This window comes from Nanorana parkeri, unplaced genomic scaffold (genome assembly GCF_000935625.1).
Source record: "Nanorana parkeri isolate BGI_ZX_2015 unplaced genomic scaffold, ASM93562v1 scaffold228, whole genome shotgun sequence".
NCBI lineage: Eukaryota > Metazoa > Chordata > Amphibia > Anura > Dicroglossidae > Nanorana > Nanorana parkeri.
In genome coordinates, this window is record NW_017306496.1 from 1,039,541 (window position 1) to 1,062,275 (window position 22,735).

The window sequence follows — 22,735 nt, forward strand, 5'->3', positions numbered from 1 at the left end:
AGGGGAAGGATTGCAGCACGCTGGGAGGACTCGTCCAGACCATCGTGAACGACATGAAGGTGAGAATGTCTGCCAGGCGTGTCCGGGAAACTTCCATAACAAAGGAGCCAGCGGGGACAATGCAACCTGTTCAGCCGGGGAACTACAAGCCACAGCGTGCATTGGGGCCCCTGCAGGAGGTCAGGCTGCAGCCATGGGAAAGGGGCACAGGAGCTTCAATGGGTGTGCTGGGACTTGTAGTTCAACTGCAGGCTGGCAGCTACAGGCAGCCCCGAGCAGCATTGCATGGCTCATAGGCATGTATAGGATTCCTATAGAGGAGGCTGCAGTCCTCGTGCGGCATGGGGGATGAATATCCCGGCGGACGAGCAGCGAGGGAGGAAGTGACGCGATTTACGCACTTCCGGCCGTGTCCGTGAGAGCGAATGTCGTCACTTCCGGTGCGACGCGTATATGCTGGACGCTTCCAGTCTTCGCCGAACGCTCGGTCCACGCTACAGTATGGCCAACACAACTGAAGCAGGGGGTCGCAAGGCCCTTGCGGTGCCCACACACGCAAGGGGGGGCACCAGTGGCGGGGCACAGGAGCTGGAGGGGCCAGGGGGCCCAGCTGGAGACTCAAATACCATGATGGCATCATTTGATCTGGGGGATCCTGGTGCCGGCAGCTCTAAGGTAAGAGAGGGGGAGTTCACCATTCCTTTTACCGGTTATTTCTCAGTGTTGGGGGGCATGAGAAATGGGGTGGACACAGTATTGCCAGATGGCTGTTGGTTTTAACATGGCTTGGTCGGTTTTTGTCTTGCAGAGGGCAACTGCAGCAAATCGATCAAGCAATAAGAGATGTGCGCAATGCAATAAGAAGTATTCCTCCACATCCAAAAAACCCCTATGCCAATCTTGCATTGGGGAACTGGTTAAATCTGTTGGATTCCATGCGACAAGAAATGATGTCCTCCTTTCCGTCATTCCGCACAGTTATTCTGGAGAGGGGTCTGACGGATAGCCACGCAGTGGCAGTCCCTTCATGTTCAGGGACGCACACTCCCCAGTGTTTCTGAGAGGGCTGCTACGGTGTCAGATTCTTCCGCTGACTCCGAGGAGGATGCAGGGTTAGAATCAGGAGAAGACACGGGACCATCTCAGGGGAGATATTTGTTCCCCGCGCATGAGACCAACGAGCTCCTCAAATCAGTATGGGATACGTTGGGTATCTCCGAAGAGCAAGGGGAACTGTCTATACATGACAGATTATATAAAGGGCTACAGCCCAAAAAAGGCCGCACGTTCCCAGTTCACCAGTCTATTAAAGACGTGGTGACCACGGAGTGGAAAGATCCAGAGCGGAAGGTTTTTTTTTCCTCCAAGTTAAAAAGAAGATTTCCCTTCAAAGGGGAAGACTCGGAGGTGTGGGAAAAATGTCCCAAGGTGGACGCTTCCCTGGCAAAATTTTCAAAGAACACAGACCTGTCCTTTGAAGATATGGGCCTGCTTAAAGATCCTATGGAAAAAAAGGGCGAAGCACTGCTCAGACGGGCTTGGGAAGCCGCGGGGGCCGGGTTCAAGCCAGCGGTGGCTGTTACTTGTATGGCCAGAACATTAGATGTCTGGCTGGCACAATTAAAAGATCATCTGAATGAGGGGACAGACAGGGCCACAATTGTGGATTCTCTGCCAGTGCTAGAAAAGGCGGTAGCCTACATAGCGGATGCTTCTATGAGGATCTCTGCCCGTACCACGGGCCTTATCAACTCAAGCAGGAGAGCCCTGTGGTTGAAGACGTGGCCAGGAGATGTGGCATCAAAGACGAAGCTCTGTGGAGGAGGGCCATGGCCCACCTGAAAAACCTAGGTTGGCTCATAAACACGGAGAAATCTCAATTGCTGCCGTCACAAAGGGTGGTATTTTTGGGTTACCGGGTGCACACGGGGGCAGAGCGCATGTTACTTCCGGACGAGAAAATAGAGAAGCTGTTGGCGGAGACACGAGTCATCTACGCATCAGCAAAAGTGTCTTTCAGACGTATCATGAGGCTCTTGGGTCTCATGACAACAGCCATACCAGCAGTAACATGGGCTCAAATACATTCCAGACCCCTCCAGAACTTCCTTCTGGCAGAATGGGATGGTCAGCAGGAATCGTTGGACCAGCCAACAGCACTACACGGAAGGGTGAAGTGGTGGCTGGAAGCCAAGCACCTGTCGGGGGGAAGGTTGTGGAAACAACACGAACCCGTGCAGATCACGACGGATGCGAGGGCATGGGGATGGGGGGCACATCTCCAACAGCACATGCTCCAGGGATCCTGGGACAGCCATTGGAGTTCGAAGTCATCAAATATGAGGGAACTAAAAGCGATGGAGTGTGCACTCCTGGGGTTCACTCCCCATATTGTGAACCAACACGTAAGGATCTCATCGGACAACGCTACTGCTGTGGCATACATAAACAAACAGGGGGGCACGAGGTCTCATACCCTCCTGTCACTGACCGAGGACATTCTACTCTGGGCAGAAGAGAATCTGTTGTCCTTATCGGCAGTACACGTGCAGGGCAGCCTAAATGTCCTGGCAGACGCACTGAGCAGGAGAAAATTTCTCCAGTCAGATTGGGAACTGGACGGTCAGACTTTCCATGCGATCACAGAAAGATGGGGGATGCCGCAAGTAGACCTTTTCGCCTCAAAGACCAACAAGAAAGTGGGTCAGTTCTTTTCGCTGGTTTGGGAGGAGAGGACTCTAGGGGTGGATGCGTTATTGCACCCCTGGGGACCCCAGCTGCTTTACGTTTTTCCCCCAATAGGATTGATTCCAGCGGTTATCAAGAAGGTGATGGAGGACAAGGCTTCGCTTATCCTGATCGCCCCGTTCTGGCCAAAAAGGCAGTGGGTTGGACCGCTACAGAAGTTGAGCATCAAACCTCCTTGGAGACTCCCAGTCAAGGAGGATCTACTGCGGCAGGGGTCGGCGTTTCATCCACGCCTAGACTATTTGACCCTAACAGCCTGGTTTCTGAGAGGGACCTGCTGTTAGGGAAAGGTCTGTCAGACAGGGTGGTTTCCACCCTCATATCAAGTCGGAAGCCTTCAACCTTGGCAATATACAACAAGGTGTGGAAAGTGTATTCCGCATGGAGGGCAGACGGGGAGCACTGGAAACTCACTAAAGTGGTTTCAGTGCTGGAATTTCTACAGGATGGCGTGGAGGTTCAACATTCCCTTTAATCAGCTCCAGCTATGCTGATGAACGGACTAGGCAAGGTGGCATATTAGTAATATGAATATAAAAATATATCTGTAACAAATAAATATAAAAAAGTAAACACATTTGTAAGTATGCATCATTTTAAACTTTCAGTTTCAGAGTGTCTGCATTAAAAAAAAAAAGATATTGCAGTTCTGCTTTAATCTTGGGAAATACCTGTAGGGATTTGTATGATGAAAGTATAATTCTAAAATACAGATAACGTAAGACACTCATTTATAACTACTAAACAAAATCAGAGTACAGCCTAGTAATGTCAATCAGCATGAAATTATAAGAAAAAGAGAAAACAACTGGAATCTTATTTGCTATAATGGAAACTGGCACAATGTCCCTATTCCTCAGTCTTTGTAAAAGGGTGCAATGGAGTGTTGTAATTTATATGTTTAGATGTCACATAAGTATAGGGTAGGACACTGGCATTTTTATATTGTTTAACTTCTGATATTTTTCATGATATATACAGTGTGTGTGTGTATATATATATTATATATATATATATATATACACACATTTTTGTTTTGCATATTATTTTTAATTTGCAAGTCCCATTAGTACCTAAATACAGAAGAATTATATCCTGAAATTTCCCCCTTTCCAATATTTTTTCTGAACCCAATGGATAGATTAACCAGAGCATGGAAATCTGTGAAAACCTCCTGCACCAATATTATAGTACATATTCATTGTGGGTGAATGTTTTAAAGTAGTACTAACGCCTATTCATTTTTTACCTTAATGCATTCTCTGCATTAAGGTAAAAGTGTCCCACTACCTTTCCATGCACCCCACCTCCAAACACCACGGTCACTGCCGCCAGCTCTCACACGATCTTCGCTGCTTCCCTGAAGTTCCAGCTTCAAAGGAAGGATCCCAGGGCCACAGTGGACAGGACAGCGATAGGCTGCTGCATCTGCCTGTCCAATTACTGTGAGGAGTGAGGAGGTGGGAATTGGGCTTGTTGAGAACTGTGTGATTTAGTTGATGCAAACAAACAGCTTGGCTCAGTTCCTGGCTGGGAGCACGCACGCACGGGTGTCTTCTTTGCAACCTGCTAGGCAAACAGGAGGGGATGAACATTGTATATTTCCAGAAGAAAATAAATGAAATAGGGGGCGCGGGGGGGTTTTGGGCGGGGAGGAAGCTTATTAAGTAACTGTGGATCGCCCCTGATGAATTAAAAAAAGGGTTAAATTTCACTAACTATTTCTTTGCAGTGAAGTAGCCCCAAAAAGGACCCAACTCTTTTAGAACCAACTTATTGATAAATGGCACATGAACTGGTATTATTGCAGCAGACGACCTACATATTCAAGAGCCTTTTGTTGAGAGTATACCAGTCCAGAAGATTGGAATGCCACCTGGTATGTTTAGGAAAGGGGAGCGAGAGTTTTGCTTTTAATATCTAACCCAAGAAAAGTAGATTGGTGGATTCAAACCTATAAACAGGATAAAAGCAGATGACCGGATTATGATTCATCATGTTGTCACTCACCAGATGTCCACCTTCTCAGAGACCGGCTCATTGCGTATGACCTCTGGTGCCATCCAGGCTACCGTACCAGCAAAGGACATTTTAGTGCTCTTGTCACTCAGCTCTTTGGAAGTACCAAAATCTGATATTTTGACCAGGTCATCATAGGTGATCAGCATGCTGTGGGTAACAAAAGAATACAAATGACATATGCATGACCTCAATATTACAAATACTATTCAGTTTTATGTACCTGCCTACATTACAGAAAATATGGCATTTTTCCATGCACTGAAATAAAAACCGATTAGAGGTAAGTAGTCAGCTGACAGGCCTTGTTCACACCAAGCGCGTTCCAGGAGCAGAGCAGAGCAGGTGCAGACCGGATCAAAACTGCGTCCAATGTATTCCAATGGTATTTTATGCTCCAGTTCACATCGCAGCGTGCAGTTCCAGAGCAGGTCCAGAGCAGGTGAGAAAACTGCAGAAAGCCCTATTTTACCTGCTCTGGAACGCGTTCAAACGCATCAAAAATGCATGCAAATGCCTGGAATGCACTAATAGCCCATGTTAAACTGATTTTTTATTTTTTTTAACCAAAAACGGCCCGGAACGCATCTAAAACGCGGCAAAAATGCGGCACAACCCACTGCACTGCGTGTGCAGAAACCTGAGCAGATCTGCTCTGCATTTGGTGTTGAACAAGGCCTAACTGGGAGCCTTTCGTTCCAGATTCTTCCCCAGAATAGGAAAATAAAGCTATACAATGGGACAACAAATATTACATAACTTAAAGCTGAACTCCAGGTAGGTACAGTAGGTATAAAAGGGGCACATTTATGCAGCTCTGCATTTCTTAATATGTGTCTAAATGTATTTTTTGAAATATAAGCAATAGGGATGCAATGATAGCTATACCAGTATAGGTATCAATGCCCCGATACCAAAACCGCATACCGACACTTTACATTTTTAAATTGAAGCAGCTGCCTTAGGTCCCGCTTGCTGGGTACCTCGCGGCAGCCTTCTTGAGAACCACACAGCACCTGTTTACAGCGCTTCCGCTGCCCGCACATCTCCCCCTCCTGAGACCTTGGGGACTAAAAACATGAATGCGTCATACACTCTGGGGGGAGTATGTTTGGGGGAGTAATGATGGAGAAAGATCTGTGTGTTCTGGTAGACCATAGACTTAATAATAGCATGCAATGTCAAGCTGCAGTTTCTAAGGCAAGCAAAATACTTTCTTGCATTATACGGGGTCTAGACTCCAGAGCGAGAGACATAATCCTGCCCCTGTACAAAGCATTAGTAAGACCTCATCTGGAACATGCAGTTCAGTTTTGGGCACCAGTTGAAAAAAAGGATGTTGTGGAACTGGAGAAGGTGCAGCGAAGGGCAACTAAACTCATAAGAGGCATGAAGGAGCTCAGCTATGAGGAACGATTAGCTGACCTGAATTTGTTCTCTCTGGAGAAGAGGCGATTTAAGGGCGGACATGATCACCATGTATAAATACATAAATGGTCCATATAGTGAGCTTGGCGCCAAATTATTCACTTTAAGGTCACTGCAAAGGACAAGGAGGCACTCTTTGCGTCTGGAGGAAAAGAGGTTTAACCTTTGCACACGAAAAGGATTCTTCACAGTTAGAGCTGTGAAAATGTGGAATAGACTCCCCCAGGAGCTGGTTCTTGCGAGCTCAGTTAACTGATTTAAAAAACATCTGGATGTATTCCTAAATGCACAGAATATTACTGGATATTGAGTTCTTAGAGGTATATTAAGCATCAGAGATTGTTGATCCCGGGAATATCCGATTGCCTTATGGGATCAGGAAATATTTTTTTTCCCCCTTTTTTGAACCATGCTTTATAGGGGGTTTTTGCCTTCCTCTGGACCAACAGGGGGTAGCTGTGGGCATAGCGTTCGGTTTTAGATTTTTCTTCTTTCTTTTTTTTCTTCTTTCTCCTCTTATCTCTATAGGTTGAACTCGATGGACTTGTGTCTTTTTTTCAACCTGACTAACTGACTGACTAACCTTCCGCACCCCTCCTGAGACCCTCAGCACCCCTCCCGAGACCCTCCGTCTGAGATATCAGGCTGGCACCCTGGAGCAGAGTGGCAGCACATAGTATGTAGCAAATTCAGATACTATTATTCTGCATTGCTGTATAATGTATTTCTGAGATTTGTAGTCCTGTATAGCTTATGGAATTATTCTGCATTGCTGTACAATGTATTGCTGGGATTTGTAGTCCTCCATAGCTGGTGGTATTCTGCATTGCTATAAAATGTGTTGCTGAGATTTGTAGTTCTCTATAGCTGATGGAATTATTCTGCATTGCTGTACAATGTATTGCTGGGATTTGTAGTCCTCCATAGCTGGTGGTATTCTGCATTGCGTTTATAATGTATTGCTGGGATTTGTAGTCCGCTATAATGATTGAACTTAGTATCAGCGTCTTGCAGTCCCTGCACAGCAGAGCTCAGACTGGTGGAAGAAATAAGCAGCACAAGGAACCATTCAGTTCTGCTGCAGTGCTCATGTGCTAGCAAGGGAAATACTGATAGGTTGATAGAGCAGAGATGAGTTCATCAGTCTGCTGCTTCTCCTTTCACTGTCCCGCACAGGCTGGGGAAAGGACAAGACCTGTAAGTGCTAGTTAACTGCAGCAGAGAAAAATAAGGTCAATTCTCTAATGTGCTATGTACCAGAGCTGCGTAAATCTCACAGCTGGATGGATAGATATACAAATCATCAAACAGCTCCCATATATGTTTTCCATCTATATACAGTAGTTAGCTGTTTGTCTGGAGTTCAGCATTCACGTCTGTTTTTCCACATATTCTAGATCTTAAAACGTCATTACTGGTCTTTCAGGTAGGTTTTGCAGTAATTAATGATATTTAATCACTAAAAACTAACTGTACTTTGCCTTACATGGTTATTTCTGCTCTTCCACACTGACTGTGAGAGCAGTGTGGGAGAAGGAAAGAGAATTTGGTTTCTATGGGCAACAAGATAAATTCTTCCTGCAGATTCTCTGATTAATAAGCTCCTATAAAGCTTGCATGATCCACCCGCTCAGCACACAGAGGTCACTGCTAATACGAGAGCTAATATGTGCCAAGGCAACATGCATGCTATATTCACACTTCCCACACAGAAGACAGACACCAATGCTATGAGAAATACCAACATGAGCTCCACTACAAAGTACCAAACCCCCATGTAAATGATATCACCACTGCAAACGATGTTGGATAATCATTGTAACTAGTGCACAATAAAAGTACCCATGTACACACGGGCTGTATGCACAAATATGGAACCAGCCTGGCCTTTCCATGCCAAACGAAGCACATTTCTTCTATATAATGAACAGATGATCTGAACACATTAAATTGGCAATACAAATTTGGCAACCATGTGAGCAATTGCAGATTGTGGGTTCTAACCAGCTTAAAAATGAAGGGCTGTTCAGTTTTCCGAAGCACATTTGATTTTTGCATTTTAAGCTTTGTATGCCCTTCCCCAGTTTAAGCTTCTGCATGTTTGTTGGACAGCAATTGTCTGGCCATTGGTGATCACCTTCTGAAGATGCTGGTTTTCTGGTGCTTTTGCCATCCCTTAGTACTTTCTAAATGAATGACCTGAAACAGTATCCAGATAGGAAAAGTGGACAAGTGTCAGAAGTCCTTATCAGCATGTTAGTTCTGGGGCACCAAGTCAAAAGTATTGACGCAAGATGATGAATGAGCAGCATAACCAGTCAATTAGCATTTTATGAAGGAGAGCTTGGAATCTTCCTCTGAGCTGCGGGCGCCTGTAAACAGGCACAGGCTGCCTGCCCATCGCCATCTCCTCCTCTTCAAGCTCCCTGACACCGTGCTGCCTGCCTCCCGACCCCTGGTGAGGCACCATAGCCGCACAGCCCGCCTGAGAGCCGCACAGCCCACCTGAGAGCCGCACAGCCCTCCTGAGAGCCGCACAGCCCTCCTGAGAGCCGCATAGCCCACCTGAGAGCTGCATAGGTGGGCTATGCGCTTAGTCCACCTGAGAGTGCGCACGGTACACCTGAGAGGCACGCAGCCCACCTGAGAGCTAAACAGCCCATCTGAGCAGCCGCACAGGGCACCTGAGACCCTGGAGACATCAGGGTGCCAACCCGGAACCACGCAGAGTATGTAGCTTCATATTATTTTGTATTGCTGTATAATATATTGCTGGGATTTGTTGTCCTCTATAGACAGTCTCCTTACTCTCTCCCCTGGCTGTCTCTTCTTTCGTTTTCTACTCGCTCTCCTCTCTATATTCTCCTAAAAAAAAACAAATTGCTAGAGTGTTTGGATTTCACTTGAAGAAATGGTGGAACTCTACTTTAAAGATCCATTTATTGAAGCTGGAGTGGAGCTGCGTTGATGATGTGTGTTGTAGGAGGTGCCCGCAATGTAGATATGTGCTGCCAAATGCAGTGTAAAGTCACTGGAGAATAGAAGAGCTATACGATTCCATTAAAGGGTTAGTTCACTTTTAAAGGATATCTACGGTCAAAAACTAAAACTAAATCTGTATTTTCTATATTGAACTTATAAGTTGTATCCCACTTCTAATAACCATATTTATCTAGATGTTTGTAAACGTACTTATTGAAGATGTTCATAGGATGTACTTCCTTAATGCAGTGACACAATTTCACTCAGCCCTGTGAATATGCACTTCCTTGTGTCACAACTCAGAGCCTGCCTGAACTACAACTCAATGTCTGAACAATGTAACATTATCATTACTTGCTGGAAGCATTGCATGATGGGATATGCAGTCTTGAGAATTCGAGATTGCATCACATCAAGCAACAGGGCAAGAGATACAAAGCACACTGGGAATCCAGGAAGCTGTTGAAAGTGAAGGGCAGATGGAAGGCAGCACTCACTACAGAAAAGGGATTGCTTTATCTTTGATTGCATTATCAAAAACAACTATAGTATATATTCCTATTACAATACTGATGTTATAACAGGATTGTGTATGCTTGGACTTTACAACTCCTTAAATAATTTTTTTGAAAAATCCATATACATTACAGCTTACATTGTAAGTTAAAATAAAAATAATTTTTACTTTTCTTACTGCTGCTGCCATGGGCTCCGCGATGGACAGACCCGTTTGCATCTGAGGCCATACATCATTTGTGTGCGTCTGTCAAAACACAGAGCTGCGGGCAGCGGAGTGTGAAGGCACACAGGTTCTGCGTCTCCATAGAGTTACATGAGCTGCCTGCACGCTTCTTCCCATGACTCCAGTCACATAGAAAACAGCCCTTTACAGCCCCATGTGATTGAGGCCAAACACTTGGAATAAGGACACCGCTATGTATTGATCTTTGCACAGGCAAGATTTAGTCATTTTTGGCTTAGAATGGAGAAACCTGTGTAAAAATCAGTGGGATGATCGGAGTTAAGGGTCTCTGAACCTTGCAATGGCCTGAGGCAAGTGCTACAAGCTCAGCTGTTACTTTATTAAAGAATCAATGTGGATGACTGACATTATTGTGAAGGTATTTTCTTTTGCATAGGAAAGCTTTTTATGGTCAGCAAGATCCCATTTATTACAGCAACAAACATCAGAGAACTCTCTCTGGGCTACAGCAGTTGTGGGTCTGACCCTATTCTGCCATGGACCCAGGTGTCTTGGAGAATAAAAGAGGATGAGTCAATAGATTATCTGGGGGGCATGTATGTCATAGGGCTAATCTTCCCCACAGATTGTGCACAGATTGACCATGGTAATGGAGAGCATAAGAAGAGACAAAAAAAAAAAAGTCAATATTTTACATTTATTACAGTCCATGCCTGTTGGAGACAAACATATAATCATTATTAGCCGAGTGCAAGTTTCTACAATCAGTACTTACTTTGGTGACTTGAGATCGCGATGGATAATCTTATGGAGATGAAGATAGTTCATTCCCCCAGCTATACCCATGGACCAATCCACTAGTAAGGAGGGGGTGACCTTCCTCCCAGCACGTAGCACTTCATAAAGCTGCCCTTGGGCACAGAACTCCATTAAGATACAGAAGCAAGGAGCCTGTGTGCATACACCCCTACAAGACAGAGTATTTAACAAGAGCATTAACTCCTTGTATGACCAAAAATGATACAAGCAAAATGCTGTAATGAATTACAACCAACGAGACATAATCCTTCATCATGCTAACTGCTCTGATTTAATTGCGGAAATCCCATAGAATGTTATCGGTAATTGCATTAGAAAGGTTCCTAAACCACCTTACTGAAATCAGATGAATAAAATGTATGTTTGAATTACACATTTCTACATAATTTGACTTTTTAGACATCTTTTACTGCTGGAAGCACAACTTTTACTTCTTATAGATTCTCCATATTCTATAGATTCTCCATATTCTATAGATTCTCCATATTCTTAAGTTCTTCATCATTTACTTACTGTATAGAGACTCATTCATATACGACATACACACCTTGTGCAGGAACAAATTACACTTGGTAACAAGATGAATTCTGATGCTGTTACAGGATTCAAATCATGGAGCAGGTAACTGTGATTGCCCTCCATTCCCCTTTGCTGACATCTGCTTGCACTAGAATACATACAGTATGCTCTATGCACCCTGTAATCTCATTTTTTTCTTTAAAGCGTAGCAAGTTAGCAAATTGTGCTTATGTTTGTTACACAAAAAGAAAAGTATGGTAGGGCAAGTCTTAAAACATTTTGATATACAACGATGTTCTTTTTCGGTCTCCTTTTTGCAAACATAATAGTGTACAACTAGCACATGGCAATACCAAATACAGCAGTCCTAAAGGAATGTGTTACTACAAAGCTACATTTAATTACACACAGTACATTCTCAAGAAATAATGCTACTCGTCTAGTTTTTTTTATCATTTGTAAGTTTCCCTCTTTTTCTGTTAGAATTGCCCACTTTAGCTTCATACAATATGTGGACGCCTGAAATCCCATTCCAAAACCATGGGAATTAAATGTGGAGCTGGCCTTCCTTTTCTAGCTATAACAGCCTTTGGTCTTCTGGAGAGGCATTCCACAATTTTTGGAGTAGGTCTGTGGGAATGTGTGCCCATCCAGCAAAAAGAGCATTTGTGATGCCAAATACTGATGTTGGACAAGAAGATCTGGCTTGCAATTGGTGTTCAATGGGGTTAAGGACTCTGTGCAGTCCACTTGAGTTTCTCCACAGCAGGCTGGCCAATCCTTTTTATGGGCCTGCCTTTGTGCACACGGGCACAGTTAAACTGTAATAGTAAAAAAGCTTTCATCAAACTGTTGCCATAAAGTTGGACGCGCATGATTGTCTAAAATGTCTTTCTATGCTGTAGCATTAACAGAACATAATTTAGGGATCACCACACACTTTTGGTCGTATGGTAGGTGTGATGGTCATGTGTCCTAAAACTTCTGTCCAAATATTGTATGTAGACAGAAAGATACCGTGAATTGCTAACTCTGTATATCTTTTGAAACTGAACTTTTCTCCAAATTCTTCAGCTCAAGTGATAGCATGTTTCTACTCCTTTCCTTTGTCTAGTATTTCATTCATTGATTCTACTGTCACCAAGCCTTCACACATCTTTGTAAAATATGGAGCTCATATTAAAACATGTATTGAACCACAAAAGCAACACATATCTGTGATGTACCATGAATTAAGCTTTTGTAGGGCTTTTGCGAGGAGATCTCAAGACATTCTGGTATGGCTGGAAGTCTCAGTTTGGCTTTTCTGCCAAGGTACCGTTTCTATCAACATAATTCTTGTTCTAAAAATGTATGTGGGGAAGCCACTTCTCCAGGTTGGAAGGCACAGAACTATTGTATCATTTATCATCTGGATAATGTTTGGCCTATCACAACTGGCGGTGGTGTGATATCTCACTACTGGTCCAGAACACCAGTTAAGACCTAGTAGGGGATCACACCTTGCCCCATTCCACCCAGAGCAGAGAAATCAATTTTGGGTGAGCTGCTCCTTATCTGAAGAAGTTTGAGAAAAATCAGCTCAAGAGAACAACTATGAGATTACATTCAGATCAGTTTATTTATCCACTACATCCACTGCAGTCCAAGGAAATATTTATCAAGGTTCTTGGACTAACTTTATTTTAGTATAGATTAAGGATTCATACTGGTCTTTGTGGCCTCAGTACAAGGCCAATATGTTTAAAAGCATTATTACCTGTAACCTCCTGGCTTTGTGTTTGCATCTTGCTTTGCTGTACAGAAGCTGCTCCAAGTAGACAGACTTCTCAGTCAGCAGAATACACAGTAGGTTTCCTATCTAGTGATGGACAGGAGTAGTTTGTTCACAGAAAAGCAGGAAAAAAAAATTAACCCATTTGACTACAGGTAACACTGCTTGAAAATGATTTAATCTTCAGTAAAGGTAACCCATTATGTTGGCATTTTTACAGAAGCTTCACGGACAAGCATTGATCCAGGATGAGTAAAGTGAATGTGTGCTTTAAATATGCCCCTGTAGAGTGAACAAGCATGGACAAGCATTTATCCAGGATGAGTAAAGTGAATGTGTGCTTTAAAGGAGAACTATGGGGTTAAGGCTTTTCCCCATAGTTCTCCTTAGGGTAACGGGAGGACAAAAACTAGCGTCCTACCCTGTAGAGTTAACAAGCAAGGACAAGCATTGATCCAGGATGAGTAAAGTGAATGTGTGCTTTAAATATGTCCATGTAGAGTGAATAAACTTACTTGATTTGATTCCTAGACTTGTGCTTTTGCTACATGACTTGTTGGCAAGTTTGGCATACAAACGTTCAAAGCTTTCCCTAATATTTGTTAATTGAAGATGTGATGGGATCAGTATGGTATGACAAAAAGATGTTATTGAGAGTATATAACAAAGTCATTCAATCTAACTGTTTTATAGCTAGAAGATTATATTTTTTGCTCACTTGAAGGTAATGATATTGGGGTGCTTCAGTTTCCGAAGATGTTTGATATCTGTTTCTTTTATATGTCTGACTTTCTTTACAGCCACTTCTTCGCCATGAAACTTCCCCAGGAAGACAGCTCCCTGCGCTCCACTGCCTACCCACTGTAGGTCCTGAATCTCTTCAAATGGCACTTCCCAAGGGTCTTTACAGAACAAAAACAGAAATATAGACACACAAAGCGGTTATATAAGAACAGTTCACAATATATGTTTTTTATTTCTAGGAATCACTAGTTATCTTCACTTATGAACTTTGCTTACTGATGACATGCATTGCAGCCCCCTTTCCTCCTATATATAATATAGTATATAGTAAGTACCGGTGCTGATGTGGGCAGTACTGAAAGAACCAAATAAAAGTAAGCAACAAGAGGACTCCAACTCTATATCATACAAGTGTGTCTTTTGTGAACAGCTTAATTTAGGCTGAATTGTTTTCAGGCTGCAGAGTGATTTATAACAACTCAATAGGCAGACAATATTTTGACTGGACATTAATTATTTGCTCAACTTGTGGCTGATATGCACAGTCCAGAGAGGATCAGACGTATCTCATCAGGAGGCATTGTGAGAACCAAGGTGGATCACTGGTAAAACAGGCAGAGCAGAAGCTGATTATAAACCATGTGAGGAAGAAAGAGAGGGTTAAAGAGCTGACAATTGTGGACCATGGAGCAAGAAAGAGGAGGCAGAGTGGCAGCTGGCTGTAGGCTTAGAGGGTGAAGAGGAAAGACAGTAAGAGCTGATCATGGTGGGAGGATGGCAATGGAAATTATTTTAGCTGACTATGAAATATTGGGAGAGGAGGCAGAGCAGGAGCTGATTGTCTGATCATGGACTGAAGGCATAGGGGGGCCAATAATGGACCAGTGTGAAGACAGATGAGACTGTACAGGGGCTGACTATGAAAAATGAGAACAGACAGAGTGGACGCCTGTCATTGGTGGGGGTGGAAGGATGATGATGAAGTGAACAGTGTGAGGGAGATCATGGACCAGGAATAATGAATGCAGAGTGGTCTTGGCTGGAACATGGAGAAGAGGAGCAGCAGTTGAATGTGGACCATTACGAGGGTAGGCACAGTGGGAGCTCACTATGGGGTGGAGATGGTGGGAGTTGATTGTTACTAAAGGGGTGACACAATGGTAGGTGATTATGATCGAGGCAAGGAAGGTACAGTGGAAGCTGTTTACGGTAGTGATGGGGGAGGAAACCGAACCATCACTGTTTGTGGCACAGATGGGGAACTTAATGTTGCCAGGGAGGGAAGAGTAGGAGCTGATCATGGCAGGAGGGAAGCAGAGTGAAGGTGATCATGTCTGGGAGGAGGAAGGTAGACCAGCAGCTGATCATGGAATGGAGGGCATGGAAACAGGGAGATTTATGATTTATACTCTCTTTGACACAGAAATAGTCAGACAGGAAAAACAAAGCAGTACAACAAATTACCAATCCTGTATTCTTCTTTTGGTATATTCAGTACTTGCAGCTGTTTGCACCATTCGCAACACCCTATGGGAAGGGAAATGGGCCTGGCATGAACAGGATTCACATTTATGTAAGAGAACACTTTATATGTGTCTGATAGTCGACAACCACTATGACAGTCAGGGGACAACAGATACAGCGTCTGTTACACAGATAGAGGGGTATTGTGGAAAAGATGGCGCTCATAATCATGGAGCACAGCTCAGAAAGCCACGGAGTGAAGAGTATCAGCACACAGCAGCTTCAGGATTCTACATTAGGGTACAATAAAAAGCATAGAGCAACAGTGAGTGTGTAAAACAGAATGCATCTGACTATAATGTTGACAGGGATAGTGGTAAAAAGCAGTATGGACAGGTGCAGATATGGTCAAGCTGTTGTATGGACAGTGAGTGGAGAGCAGTCAGAGAATGTAATGTGGAAATGGGGGGGAAGAGCAGCAAGAGAAGTCACAACAATGTGGGGAGAGTACCAATGGAAGCTAGTGAGTGCATTGGGATAATAGTTGAGGAGTGTACGCATTCTGGCGATCTCTGTTCTTTATGTCTTGTTTTTCCAGTGGATAAGCTATCACCAATTCAAGTTGTCATCCTCCCATTAGAGAGAAGAAAACCGTAAAGGTCTGGACCCTAAGTGCCTTCACAATATGCGTAATTCTGCAATCATTAGGGGATGGAGCAGTGATGCTCTCTGCTAAGAGGGTCTGTCATTGTGATCCCTATTTAGTATTTGCAGGAAAGAACATAAGTGACTTGACTTGAAGAAACTCAAAACACCAAGAGAATGTCATGAAATGTTACATCTTTCTATTCTGGGTCACAACAGTGTGAGACACTATTTTACTGATTTATTCAATTAAGAGAAAACTGGTCAAACTGCTCTGGCTGTTTCTTGTGCTTCTTGATGTCCGAATAAAGTACTTACCGTATGATTTGTGCTTCAGGAGTGTGATGTGTAAGGGATTTACCTATCAGGCTCCTGAAACAGCTGCAACTCAACAAGACTTTAGAAATAGATGTTTTCCTTTTATACATTGATCCAATTGGGAAGACAATTATATGGATACAGTAGTTATAAGATTGGCCCTGTGGTTTTGAATGTTTCTGTACAATTCTTGGAATATAAGATAAAGGTAGAAGCCCCGCGAACAATGCACTGAAGTCAAAAGATATGACATTTCAAAGGAACCTCTTTGTGTGCCAGTTACTTCAATACCTGCCTTTGTGAGAACGTGAGACTCTGTGAACTCTGCTGTGAACCCAACCTCTGTGTCAGGGACTGAGCCTCTGAACCTTTGCGATGACAAATATGACTATATACATGTAATTTTAGGGAAGTTATTGTCTTTTGCAACCTATATAGGTTTCATTTGTGTTCTTCTTTGGTTACCAGTCCATTATAAGACATACAGAAGACAAATTAACATTCTGAATGTCTGTATTGTATTTTCTCATTCATCCTTCCTTGAATGATTTATTTTTAGGCAAAATACACTTGTGGTTTAATACTTACAGGGCTATTCACAAAAGGGTGAAGGGTTTGGAGAAGGCAGGAGAAGTGAACAATCTAGGACAACATCGCTGAACTGGAAAGTGAACTGAATTTGAGAATTTTTCCAAATCAGCTATTTTGGCCTAGACTGTTCACTTCTCCTGCCTTCTCCAAACTCTTCACCCTTTTGTGAACAACCCTGTTAATGTACATGTCCACTCCATGTGTGTATTTCTACACTTACCTTCTTCATGCTTGTGTTCTGTTGAATAGGTTTTTCCAATCATAGCCCAGACTGGCTTCAGACAACCAAAGAGTCCACCCAAGAACCCAACTCCAGCCTGACATTGCATGCGCCCCTCCCCAAGAGCTCGACATGGCCTGTCATCTCCAGGGCCTGCAGCTGCTCCTCCGCCACCTCTGTCCTCGGGTTCTTGTGGATCTTGAGGAACACTGTGTGTAAGAGGAGAGGATGAATCCTCATTGGGAAGAGTGACTTCTGTCCGCACCATATCTCGCAGCACACATTGTGTGGGGGTTAGTTCTTGCTCTGGGGTGCAACCAGGTGGCGTATCAGTGTCCAGTCTCCGAATTGGTCCATCTATCAGTAGGCTGGCAAAGGAGGGAGAAGGAGTGCGGGTATCATGTAGGCATGCCATTATAACTCATGTGGCAAGATAAGGAATTCAACTAAGAAATATCTGCTAAGTTCTTAGCGATGAACCTATGGAAAAAAAGCAGACACACCAGGTGATTATTAGTAAAAATAAATACAAGTAATAACAATATATACATTTACTAAGCCATTAAACAATAGAGACCAACTTAATACATCTCATACACACTTTGTGGATATTTTATATTTCCATTGCAACAAAACACACTTTTTTTTAATCTGGGCCAAAGCATCTAGGACAGTCTTTCTCAACCAGGGTTCCATTGCTCACCGGGGTACCTTCTAGTGTTCCTCGAAATTTTGTGATGGTAGGACTCTGCTGTGAATGGGGAATTCTGATGTAAAGGGGGTTCTGATGTGAGAGGGGAGCTCCTGATGTAAATGGGGCTTCTAAAGTAAACGCCTGGTGCAAAGGAGGGTTCTAATGTGAAGGGAGGAGGACTATGATGTAAAAGGAGGGGGCTTCTGATGTGAAAGGAGGAGGACTATGATGTAAAAGGAGGGGGCTTCTGATGTGAAAGGAGGAGGACTATGATGTAAAAGGAGGGGGCTTCTGATGTGAAAGGAGGAGGACTATGATGTAAAAGGAGGGGGCTTCTGATGTGAAAGGAGGAGGACTAGGATGTAAAAGGAGGGGGCTTCTAATGTGAAAGGAGGAGGACTATGATGTAAAAGGAGGGGGCTTCTGATGTGAAAGGAGGAGGACCATGATGTAAAAAGGAGGGTGCTTCTAGTGTGAAAGGAGGAGGACTATGATGTAAAAGGAGGGGGCTTCTAGTGTGAAGGGGAGCTACTGATGTGAAGAGGAGCTTCTGATGTGAAAGAAGGACTATGATGTAAAAGGAGGCGGTTCTAATGTGAAGGGGAGCTTCAGATGTAAAGGGGGACTCTGAAAGGGAGAATTCTAAAGTGAAGGGAGGACTTTGGTGCAAAGGATGGAACCCCACTATATTCAAATGTTTTTGCGTGGGGTCCCCCCTTTTATATTTTAGACTGGGGTACCTCAAGATTTTGCATACTTTTTAAGGGTGCCATGACTGAAAAAAGTTTGAGAAAGGCTGGTCTAGGTAACATCTGATAACCTGAATCTGAAAATAACATTTCCGCTAGGATTAGGATATACTAAAACCAAATCTCTGTAAATGATTTTTTTATTTAAATACATATACTAAATTTCTCCCACTATACTGGATTTTATAAGGCAGGTCACTGAAATATTGCTTTTGCAGTTGTCGTATTAGAACGAATTATATTGCTTATGTGTAAGCTTCCAATAATACAATTATAGCAGAGTATCACAGTGCAATGGTTACTTGAACACTGTAATCATATTATACAGTACACTACTGCTGCATGTTTTATACTGTACTTGTATGCCATTAACTCATTTAGATGTATCAGTCCGAAAGCCTCAAATCTTACTAGTAATCTCCTCTAAGTGTATAATGCAATCTTGGGGATTTCACAAAAAATGCTAACCTCACAAAGGCTGGCAGAGACTTATGATTGCAGCTACTGGGGAGTAATATATGCTTCATAAAACTAATCCCTGGAATTCTTATAACACTAATGCTTTCGAAGTGCTATTACACTTATGTTAAACCTTTCACTGCATAATTAAACTCAGGGGTCAGAGTCAGGACACAGAGCAGAGGAAAAGGGCCAAATGACCCAACGGATCCAAAAGAAGAGCTGTCTGTGTTCCTAATACACACCAATCAGCATCTTCCATTCCATGCTCTGTTAGAAGGCTATAAAGAACAAGGAACATTATGGTGCTAGTACGGCAATAAAGTTTTTAATTACTTTTTCAATAAGCAGACCTGCAGAGTAGCAGTACTTTACTACGCCTTATTTATTAAACTGCTACAATCAGTGAACATTGCGCCAATCTAAGCAGTAATCAATATACCAAACAATCTATTTTCTACCAGGTCTGCATACTATGCTCCCTATACCTCAAGCCCTGCTGAAGGGGGCAAGGTTTCAGCTTCTGGAACACGTTGGCTCTCTGTATTCCATCTGATTTTACATCAGAATAAACTTTTATCTGGACTCAAAGTTCACAGGGTGGCATGTCAGTGTTAGATTTACTTATTTATCAAATGCCTGAAGAAAGACCTGTTCTCCTTGTTTGCATCCAGGGGAGTATAAATGAAGTCCCTCCAAGTGTATGTACACATACAGCATTACTACATAAGCAGTGTAAGGCAACAAGTAGGAAATGCAAAGTATAGTAAGCCAGCCTATCAGAATTCACTTTATTGAAACCAGATCACTGTATTATAGATTCTGACTGCTTGTTTTGGGTACTGGCATTTACACTTGTAGGTTCACTTGTGTTTTTAGAGCCACGGCCATGCAGACTATAGGTCCTGCAACTGTACAAAATATGATCTTATCATCGTCATCTACTTTAAAGTGATATTAAAGTCAAAATGTGTTCAAGTTATTTCAAATGGTCATTAAATCACCTACAATGGATGCTGCTCCTTGATGTTTATAAGTTTTACTTTCCTGCAGAATCAGCTGGTCCCCTGAGCACTGGCCCTGATACCCCTGGCTACTTCCTTTGTAGGGTCCTATGGGGCCACCCTTGTGTATGCTAGTAAAAATACAGGCACAGTAAAGAGAGCCACGCCCCTCCCCCTGCTCCTCCCTCTTCCTTACCCCCCTTTTCTTTCTCCAAACTAGTAGATGAACAGCTGCAGGAGACTGTGCTGTCCCCTGGTGTCTTGTACTGGACAGGAAGTTCAGGGAAGTGGAGCTGAGAAAGTTCGGGCTGTTAGGAAACATGATGGTAAAAGTTTAAAGAAACACTTTGCTGGGCAATGCATATTTCTTTGATCAGTATTCACTGTAGCGGTCTAAGGTCCAGTGAGTCATCACATCCTATACAGTGTATAGAACATGAGGATGCCGGGGGACATACTATGCCTGGAGTGGAGGAGGAGGCAGGCTGGAGGGAGTGGTGTAGGAGCCATCCAGGATCATGGTTTGGGAGAGTATAACTTTGTTATTTTAGCTCCCGACAAAACAAGGACATAACCCTTGCAGTGCGGGGGGCAGCGGCAGACTCCCTGTAAGGCTCCCTGGACAAAATGAGCACTTAACCCTTACAGTGCGGGGGGTATCCCCCCTGTAAGGCTCCCTAGATAATATGAGCACTTAACCCTTGCAGTTCGGGGGGGGGGGGGGGACTTTACCCCTTGGTGGTCGGGGGGGGGGGGGTAGCCCCACTGTAAGGGTTAAGATTTGATTTACTCTTAGTTCTGCTTTAAGGACAATGCTATCCACAGTGCTGAATGTTAACCCTGCAGGACAGAAATATGAGAAAGTTCTTTGCTTTAATAGTTAGTTAGTGTATCACTGAAGTGTCACAACATTTCACTGGCTGCATGCTTGTTGTGGGAGAGTGATTTACTAAGATGGAAAGGATGAGCCCCAGAATATGCACTTTTTCAAACAAGTCAGCATTATACAAAAGAGGGTAAATTAATGTTATGAGTGGACCCTCTAAAGTCAAAAGGTATTGTAAGATATTGTAGGTGACTATTCAATCTGGAATCATCAATGCACTAGAGTTCTACTATTAGTATTGGGGTAAAACAACTCAGCACACATTACATAAGACAGAAGACTACCACTGCGCAGTATATTGTATTCTGTCCTACGGTTTACCTGTGCAAATTGTCAAGCCATATTACACAACACAGTAACGGGCAGCTTACTAGGCAATGGTGCATTGCTTAGTAAACTGATTTACAAGATTAGTGTACAGCTGTCTTCTCTGAGTCTATGAGAACATGAGTGCAGAGCTCTGTCCATGGTGCTGAAATACTGGGCTGCCTATATTACCCAACAATGACATCAACCAGCTCTGTGTATAGGAATGTACAATAGAGATGTAGGAATAGACATGTCATCATCCAGGAGTTGACATGTTATACAGTTCAAATGATGTGGAAATGGGAAAACTACATTTAAAAGTTGACTTTCTTCTTTCACTTTTTATTATCAGTATATGTGTTCTGTCGCTGATGCATAGTGTGATGACACTGCATCTCTTGAATGTTTATATACAATAGCCATAAATACAAATACTTTGGATTTCTAAGGTGTCAATAAAAGGTCGTAGGAAATATATTGCTTAAAAACATATATGTGTCAATTTTATGTACAACATAATCACAAAAACACTATCACCATACACAAAGATTGATGCTAATGAACTCAAAGAGTATATTCTATCTCCATGTTATTCTTACAAGATCTATTCAAAACATCCTATGTTAAAACCATCCATGTGACCGAATCTAATTTTTTTATTTATTTATAAAGCTCATTTTTGACTACAATGAAGTAGAATACAATGTGAGGAGGTAAAAGATAGGGGCTCACATATTTGGAACACGTTTAGTAGATCTTAGTCTACTTCTTCAGACTACATAAGGATGGAATAGTTATCCAGATATCTTCATAATAACAGGTGGCAGTATCTCATCGTGATTTACGTATATTTGCTGTATACACTTGCTCAGACCACATGGAGAGGTCCACAAAGAACTAAAAAAGCATTGCGATCAGATGCTCCGCATACAGACAAGCAGTAGCTCTTACATAGGCACAGTTTGGGGTCTGTTAATGACTGAGGGTCATCTGAGTTAGGGAAAATGTTACATAAACATTGTTAGGAAATCAAAGCTAGCTTGCTGCTTGTATGTGTGCTGCACAACAACCCTATGTACTAAAGAACCTAGCATCCAGACAGTGACTGGTCTCAATGCACAGTACTGATTGTGCTTTTGTATCCCCCCTGAGGCTGCACACAGACATAAGCACCCTATACGTTCACATACATTGATTTTTAGGTTAAAGAAAATGCAGAGCTTCAGTGTCTCGGTAATCAGATACTCGATCCCCGGACCGCACAGATATTCAAATCAAACAACAAAACATATTTATATGTGTCATTGCTGTTATGTTTTACTAAGCAGTCTGTCATTTAAAATAAAATGTCATCAACATTCACAATGAAGCATGCCAGTGAAAGTAGTACTAAGAAATGACATTCACCGCATCATGATTTCCCAACCTCTGCCGGTGCTGACACAATTAGCAGCTACAAGAGCAGCCATTACCCAATGTGACGGATATTCTTCAGCCACAGATATTTGTCAGACACCAATGGTAAGCCATGAACAGTGTCTGCATGAGATGATCAGAACATACCTGGACTATGGTCATGGAAGCACCAAGTCACGACCAAAGAGATTACTGGGTATGCATTTCGGACTAGTAGTCTTGAGCTGGACAAGCATGCAGTCCA

At 43.0% G+C, this 22,735-nt stretch overlaps 1 protein-coding gene across 1 annotated transcript in view; it reads right to left on the reverse strand.

Moving 5' to 3' along the window:
• The window catches only part of MAP3K12 (mitogen-activated protein kinase kinase kinase 12), a 104,716-nt gene that overhangs the window by 31,178 nt on the left and 50,803 nt on the right, over positions 1-22,735 (reverse strand). The window contains exons 2-5 of the mRNA XM_018556209.1: positions 16,975-17,454; positions 13,711-13,894; positions 10,656-10,847; positions 4,759-4,917 (exon numbers count right to left, since the gene is read on the reverse strand). Coding sequence (XP_018411711.1) covers positions 4,759-4,917; positions 10,656-10,847; positions 13,711-13,894; positions 16,975-17,389 — 950 coding nt within the window. The 5' untranslated portion in view covers positions 17,390-17,454. The remainder of the gene's footprint in view (positions 1-4,758; positions 4,918-10,655; positions 10,848-13,710; positions 13,895-16,974; positions 17,455-22,735) is intronic.